Source organism: Megalops cyprinoides, chromosome 11 (genome assembly GCF_013368585.1).
Source record: "Megalops cyprinoides isolate fMegCyp1 chromosome 11, fMegCyp1.pri, whole genome shotgun sequence".
Lineage (NCBI taxonomy): Eukaryota > Metazoa > Chordata > Actinopteri > Elopiformes > Megalopidae > Megalops > Megalops cyprinoides.
Genome location: NC_050593.1, coordinates 31,072,550 through 31,081,137, shown reverse-complemented (window position 1 = coordinate 31,081,137; position 8,588 = coordinate 31,072,550). Strand labels below are relative to the sequence as shown.

General features: G+C 43.6%; 1 protein-coding gene across 1 annotated transcript; it reads left to right on the top strand.

The window, feature by feature from the left end:
* Positions 1-6,058: 6,058 nt before the first annotated feature.
* LOC118786047 (cyclin-dependent kinase 5 activator 1-like) lies at positions 6,059-7,934 on the top strand. The gene has a single exon (XM_036541074.1). The coding sequence runs from the start codon at positions 6,354-6,356 to the stop codon at positions 7,299-7,301; it is 948 nt and encodes a 315-aa protein (XP_036396967.1). The 5' UTR covers positions 6,059-6,353; the 3' UTR covers positions 7,302-7,934.
* Positions 7,935-8,588: the final 654 nt, after the last annotated feature.

The following is an 8,588-nucleotide window of genomic DNA, read 5'->3' as shown; positions in this document are numbered from 1 at the left end:
AAGAAAAGCTCTGTTTCACTGTGGTGTTTACCTGATCTGTCTCTTCTTTCCATCCCTCTAACGTAGCTGGTTCTGATGCTTGTGTTGAAGCCGTTAAACTGAAGACTGCTCTTCACTAAACACACGAGCAGCCACGTTAGAGCGTCAGGAGTCTGTTGTGTTGAAGACTTTTTACCCTCAGTTACCTTCTGTCCCGAGGCTTTGAGGTGCTTTCCACATAAACTGAGAGCTTGATTTAACGCATATCTCATCAAAAAGTGTCTTTTCTTTCTGGGGTGGCGAGACTGGAGTAATTAAGCAGATAGACAAACCAGATGTTTTATCTTTGTTTCACCCAAATGCAAAACATTGTTCTTGTCACCACAAGAAAAAAAATCATTCAAACCTTCTGCAAAGACTGCTAAGACTTGAGGTGACCTCTGACCCTGATCCCAGCACAGACACTGTCTCTCTCCTCTCAGTCAGAGGAGCAAAAACACTCCCTCTTCCTCTATCTCAGTGTGTGTGCGCATTGACCAAGTCGTTACATTACATTACATTACATTACGTCATTTAGCAGACACTCTTACCCAGAGCGACTTCCAAATAACTGCATCACTTTGTTAAAAGAGTAGTTGTTGAGAAGTACTACAAGAGGTCACTAAGACACTAAGTTAAGTGCTAAACTAGTGTAGAGTGCTTTTTTAATAAAAAATATGGATAGATAGGAAGGTAGACTAGAGATACAGCTTGAAGAGATGAGTTTTCAGCTGTTGACTCTCAAGTCCCCAGGGAGTCTGTTCTATGAATCCCAAGCCAGACCCCCCCCCCACCCCCCACCCGTCCCTTCAACAATCCGTCCTTTTGAGGGTTCCCGGAGGGCCGTGAATGGCCGTCTGTGACGGCCGCGCCCGCATGCCGTGTTTCCCATGTCACACACCGCTCCGTGCCGCTCCGCGCCTCCTTATCAGCCCTGTGTTCCCCAGCTGCGGCTCGTCTCTCCGCCGCGGACCTGTGATCTCACATGCCGCCCACCTGCTCCCGGCCCCCGGCCCTAAGCCCCCGCTGAAGGCCCTGACGGACAGCCCTCGATAAGGCCGGGAATATGATCTTTCCCCTCTGCTTTTGATGTGTCCCAGAGAGAAAGGAGAAGAGGGATTCTTCAGCAGACTACACCGCGGCCTGCAGGTTAATGGAAAGTAAAAAAAAAAAGAGACAGATACAATAGTCATGTACTGGGTGTTTTATTTGGGCTGCTGTTTGGTTAATAAGGAATCATAGTCTGATTACCTCATCATCGTGTATTGCCTGCCCAGTAGCGGTCTAATTGTCATAAATGTACCAAACTGACTTTTGAATTATTTAATGGTAAGCTTGCAGCTTGAGAAGACATGGAACTGCCAGTGTGTGGCCTCTCATCTTGAGTTTAAATCCTCTAGGTTTTGTCTTCGCTTGTGCTCCCGCTGACTTATAAGAGAATATGAAATTAAATTAATATGTAAGGAAAATATTATATCTACGGCAATGCGTTCAGTTCCATTTCAAACCCCGCTCTTTACGACTAAACGCCGGCAAATTGAGTAAATGGGCTGATCTTCTCCTGTAGTAACAGCTGAGAAGGCATAAATGCCGTTTGTTCTGTGATTAGATTGCTGGACGGTGGCAGACTGGATGAAAGGAGGATTCTGTCAATATGGGGAATATAACCCAGATAGAAGCCTTGGAGTCTATTATTTCACTGACACGGGCCTGGGGTTATTAAATACTGGCCTGAAGTGTTGAAGGCTGCTGCTGACAGAACAGATCAGCGGCCTACCTACTGCCACGATTATTCACTCCTGTGAGACGCTACCTGTACCTCAGCCTGGGGTATGCTGCCCCCTGCTGATCACTGTTTGCACTGCATTCAAATAATAAGAAATGATCGTGATATTATCACCTATGATAATAGGTGTATGCATGCATACGCTGGTGACCTAAATGCGTACCTGTATGTCCATTATGTCATACTTCTACTGATTTATGCTGCTTTTATATGAACCTGTATGTAATAAGATCTGAATAGATTAGCATTTGGAGCATCAAAGGTAATAGGGAAACATATTGAAATGACTGTGTTGATGGTGGCACAATTAATAAAATCTCCTTTCATATGGCATGGCAGCAGCATCTCATAATTAGGCAAAAGCAAAATCTTTAACATCAACAGTTCAAAAACTACTTCCACTGTATTTAGTTAAATTACTACAGTCTATATCTCTTGAAGTTCCATAAAATTGTGTTGGAAATATACATACTGTATTTCTTGATCACTGCACATTACCGTAACTTGCTTATGTCAAATTTAGCTGCTGACACCTTGAGTAACACACCTGTCCTGTAACAGAGAAGCAAAAATCAGTAGGTTCTCTCTCTCTCTCTCTCTCTCTAGCTCTCTCGCTCTCTCGCTCTCTCTCTCTCTCTCACACACACACACACTCACACGCATACACGCACATGAGAGCCAATTGGAGATGAACAGACCCTGGTAAGATGCTAATATGGAAAATGCAAGACAATTGTTGCACTAGCACAGACTGACCACCAGATGGAAAAAGAGCATTGCTTGTATTTGTCTGAGTATGGCCTACACAATCCTGCTGAGAATGCCTGCCTTGGACACTGGGCTGCTTTCTTTGTTTACATTGAATATTTCAGTTCTAATGCAATATGTTGTGTTGCTCCACAGTGGCATACATTCTATCACCTAAAGTTCAAACTACAAAATTTAAAGGTTGAATTGTGTCCCAAGCCTCATTTTATATTTTATATTGGGACATTTTGTATCCATATTATATATTAGATCCACTCTGCCCAATATCTATAACAATCTTAATCCATCATACAACCATTCAGTGTTGTAAAACAATCCTGGCATTCTGCATTCGGGTAATTTGACAGACCAGGCTGTGTCCATTTAATCTTTCATATTAAAGTATTCTGTCCCTTCATGTCATTTTTCTAACGTGGAACTGTGTGACTCTTTGTAGACTTTACTTTTGTGACATTAAACACATTTCTATGATGTGATTTACCATCCACTGGAACATATGTTAGGACCCCTTGCTTATTGAGACTGCTGAACGTTCCACAGAGTCAGGTGGCATTTTTAATGAACACCTGCAGCTGTGTGAGGCGGAGCTGTGGCATGAATTCTCCCGGCTCTCACCTGCTCTGTTTGAGAGCTGTGATCTCGTCAGCAGGTGGGAACCTCACACCAATTTTCAGCTGCAGCATGTGTGAGGCAGACACACGGCCCTGCTGAGTCTGGAGAACTTTCAAACAAAACATTGCGCCTCTTCAATTCTGTGTGCAGCATAACCACATGGTTGCTGGTTTAACTCCCAGATGAGACGCTGTTATTTTGCCCTTGTGCAAGGTCCTGAACCGCTGCAGCAAATTTCATCCTGTATAAATGGGTATTATGTAAAATAGGAGCTGTTCTAGTCTCCCTGGATGGGGACGTCTGCCAAACTGTTAATTTGTATGACTATCAATACTTCACAGAAAGCTGCCCCCATCCTTTCTGTGGAAGTTTCTGAAATTTTTCTCTATCACTGCGTTTCACTTGTAATATCCTGCTTATAGATTTTGTCATCCATTATATTGTTCATTCAAAATATGAGAATGTTCAATTCTAGGACGAGCAGTAGTCCACCATTCCCCAGATTTTTTGCGACCTCCTCTTTTTCAACACATGACACTGTGCAACAGCATACCCTTCCCCCTGGGAACATGCAGGTTAGCGTGCTCAGAATGAATGGTTCCTCTTCATTTCCAGCCCAGTTGAGGGTGTCTCCAGTTTTCGTTATGCACCAGGTGAGCTTCCCTCGCTCCCGTTGGCAGGGGGACAGTGAGAGGCGCAGATGGAGAGGCTACGTGGGGTCAGATTCTATGGGACAGGCCGGTCTGCCAGAGTGATTAAAAAGGAGAGAATGGAGAGGAGCTTGTTGGCACAGCCCCTGCTGTAAGTTTTCAGTTGCATTCAATTAAATGTACAATATCCTACTCATCATTTCGTTTAATTCTCTAATCTCTCCAGAGGACAGCTTTGGCACGAGAACTATTAAACGCACTCTGTCCCCCTGATCTTTCCTCACACAGAAAAGCATTGTGTTTCCCCACTGTCTATATTATGGATTGGTAAATACACATATTGTCAGATTCCCCTTCGGCGAAATCAGTTTTTTGCTCATCAACGCCTTGCACTGTTAGTGCAGTGTATAGAGAAAACGATTGCTCTGCCTCTAAAGTCGAGTTTTTATACATGCTCAGAAAATAGAATATAGAAAATAGAAAAATGGCAGGATGTATAAAAATGACCAGATAAGGGCATTTCTTTTAATAAAACATAAGTGAGCAAACAGAATGTCACATGTGAATAAGTAATGTAGCGTGTGTCCTTTGTAAGTTGTCCTGGATATTGTCAAGTGATGAACTTATTTACACAAAGGTAAAAATGTTCCTGTAGTGCTGCTGGGTTAAGCCTAAACTCCCCCCACTGTGCACAGCTTTATTTTCTGCTCACTTCCTTTCTAAACTCAAGGATGTAAGCATTTAGCACAAGCTGTGCGACCATAGTGGCTTTCCCAGGCCATTAAAGTCATGAGATCTAATTACACTGACTGGATTATGAGGTCAGTGTTGGGATCTCGGAATCCTCAGTGTAGCCTGTGGCCTTTTGTACAGGATCACAGTATTCCATTAAAGTTAACTGGAACAGGTTTTCGTTCAGCGGAGCAGATCGGAATGCCCTCATTTCCATGTTCACAGTTTGGTAGTTCGGAAAGTTTTGTGTATTAGGAATGTTTTTTTTTTTTTTTTTTTATGGCTGCAATGAAGGGGTGCAAAGCTATATGTGCCCTCTTTCCTAAGTTTATCTGTGTGTATATGTGTGTATTTGCTTGTGTGTATGAGCATGTCCATTTGCTTGTATGTGTTTATGAGTATTTGTGATAAATAAAAAGATACATGTATGCACACATACATACAGTGGTATTTCATCATATTGAATTGTGCATGTGTATTCTACCTCTGGGTCGGAGAAGTGCTTTTCATGGGCAATTATTTCACTTTAATTGTCTTTCTATACACCCACATCCACGCAGGGATCCACTGCTGAAGGTAATGCTAAGTCGTCAATGTAAGTGGCAGTAGACAGAGGTGCTAGCTCTGTCTGTGAATAAGACCTTTTCACCGGTGTAGTCCTGGCGCTATCCACATTATGTACACATTATGAGCTTGGCAAACACAGACACCAGCAGCCCCGGCTGTCAGTTGCTCATTTTGTCCTGGCATGACCCTTCACACCCACTGAGAGGCCAGTCATCCCACAATAAGCTTTAACCTGGAGCACTTCTGATGCACACATACCGGGTTTAACTCCAGTCTTTTGACAATACTTCTTAATAACTAAGCATTGAGTCAGGCTTTTCATGCCTAGCTGAAAGCATGCTTATTATTCAAATGTGGTTATAAATCACTGCACTATTGACTAATGACACTATCAACATTTTGATAATGTATTTCCATTGCCTAGTTTATTTTTTTTATAGCATGAATAAAAAGTGCTGATGGCAATGTATTTCAACATGTTACAAACGCCATATGAAAAGCAAACCGATATTTGGATACACCGCATGAGGATTTAATCGCCTGTCTGTTTTCCGCTGGTTAGCATAGATGAAGTTTAATGACGTAAATCAAACGCCCAAATGTGTTTCGACAGCAATTGTGAATTACTCTAGTCCTTACAACGGGTCACAGATATAAAGACCCAGATCAATAATGACACAATTTCTAAGAATAATCCGTCGCGTCTATTCTCTTCATTTGACACTGACTGAGTTCAAATAACCATATCGGGATAGCTAATGTCTATACTTTGCAATGCTGTAAAATGAGGATACGGTCATTTAGCTTTGCCTCGATTGGCCCGTCCGACTGTCAGTCTTCGCACATCCGTCATCACGTTGGCTGATTCGCCAGACCTGAACGGCTAATCCCGGTTTGCCGGTTTATACAGATTGTTTCTGTCTGGCTGCGAATCTCTCCGTCCAGCCCATCGCTCTCACCGTCTGAAGCTACAGGCGCACCGAGCTGCTGCAGAAGGAGTGGCCGCACACCAGCTTCGGAGGCGTTTGTTGGAATTTCGGCAAACGCTTTTCATCCCGGTCTCCTCCGTTTTTACCCCCCCTTGGTCATCTTCAAATTTATCAATGGGACTGAATCTGCGGGTCTGACTGGAAAACCCATACACGGGCGCAGCGTTCGGGGCGCAAGGCGAGACACAGCATTCCTCAAGGCCATTGGGTGTTGGTCATCCGCGGCAAGAGATGGGAACGGTACTCTCCATATCTCCAACATCAAGGAAGGGAGCCATTCTAGATGATAAGACGGAGGTCGGGCACGCCGCTAGCGGCAAGACGGAGAAGAGCCTTAAACGACATTCGGTATTAATATCGGCTCTAACGTGGAAGCGACTAGTTGCAACTTCGGCCAAGAAAAAGAGTGCCAAGAAAGTTAACCCGGCGTCTCATGCCAACAACAACCCAGTGGAGCAGCTAAATAACGAGAATCTAAAGAAATCTCAGCAGTCCACTTCGGACCGGAAAGGGTCGCATCGGGACCACAAGTCGGGACCGCTGGCAGTACCAGTACCGACGGTTCCAGAAAAAAGCCTGCCTCATGACCAAACCCAGAACGCCTCACAGAATAGCAAGCAGATCGTATCCGTTAAAAAGCAACCTAGCAACCGATCTGTCATATCCCCGAGGCGTGTAATTGTTCAGGCGTCGACCGGGGAGCTGCTGCGCTGTTTGAGCGAATTCATATGCCGAAGGTGCTACAAACTGAAGGAGCTGACCCCCAGTGAGATTATCCTGTGGTTTCGAAACGTGGACCGGTCTCTCCTGATCCAGGGCTGGCAGGACCAAGGATTCATTACGCCCGCTAACCTGGTGTTTGTCTACATGCTTTGTAGAGAAGCGGTGACCGATGACATCGACAGCGAATTTGAACTTCAGGCCACCTTCCTGACCTGCCTCTACCTGGCTTACTCCTACATGGGGAACGAGATTTCTTACCCTCTGAAACCCTTTCTAGTGGAGACCAACAAGGAGGTCTTCTGGGAGCGTTCCCTGCAAGTCATTGACAAAATGAGTGCCAAAATGTTGGAGATCAATGCGGATCCGCATTTCTTCACCGAGGTGTTCCAGGACCTCAAAAACGAGGGAGAATCAAGGGACGCGAATAGTAAAGGGACAATTAACCTTGACCGTTAAGCGAACGAGAGCGGTTTGAGAGAGAGAGAAAGCGAGAATTTAGGATATCTCCCTGCACCCCTATTTTAAAAGGGTGGCTTGAATGTAAGGTTCAGGGAAAAGTAACATGCACTAGAGCCGGTGAATCAACCCAGACGTGGACCATCCCCTTTTCCGATAAGACATGTTTCGTGTTGTTACCGTGTAAAAGAACACCTCGTGCTTCTGTGAATCACAGTACATTGGGGTTCGGGGTAAGGGGGCGGTCGATAAATGCATGCCTGAAGTATTTTAATTGTACTTTAATTGTGGCTTTAAAATGGCTGGATGGTGCAGGGCAAAAAAGTTGAGAAATTAAAATTGTTAGATAGTACATCAATGTTTAGGTACGTTATTTATATATTTATTTCAATTTTGTGGAGTGAGAGGACGCGAGGAAGAACAGTATTATTTTACTGAACGCGGAGCTATCCAAGGTGCTGGCCTTCAACGGACACATTGCACATGTATTGTGTTGTTGAACCTTATGCTGTCTATTTGAACTTTGAATGTACAAACTTACAACAACAACAAAATGTTACTTTACCCTTCTACGTGCCAATTGTTATAGTATAAAACGCATTGTTTTATATTGTATATTTAAAGCAAAATACATCAATGCAAACAATTCTATGCTGTTGCATTTGAATTAATTTTTATAATCTATTTTTCTTTTAGGTGGGGGGATAACAAAGGAAAACATATGCTTCAGTTCTGTTGAACCTCAACAGTACATTTGTTTCTTTTTTCATTGGGAGCAGTAGTTACTGGGAGAGGTTGACAGTTTTCCTCCCATATTGTAATGAAATTACCTGCCTGTCTTCATAAGATTGTACTGTTGTTAGAGTTGTGTCAGCGCGTATGCATGTGCCAAAATCTCTGCTGTTGAACGTTATCCTTTGATAAAATCACTAGAAGTCATATCATTTTCCTCAGACTTCGACGGGCTTGTATTCGATCCTGTTGCTGCACGAACCTGTTGGTTCGATTTACCCGCTGCTGCTTAGTAGAAAGTGAGTAGGCAATTTTTATTGGGATAGGCTATAAAAAGGAAAGCATATACCTAAATGTGAAAATCTAACGAAATACCGAAAACCGTTCCATGACAACGGCGTGTTTGGAACGCACACAATGCTACAATAGGCCTCGACACGGAGAACCCTTTATTGCCTTGTCTTTTTAAACTTGCTTCGTTTTAAGCCCACAGCTGTAGAGCGTCGATACTGGTATCACCATTATAATCATCATCTTCATCCGTACCGTTTATGA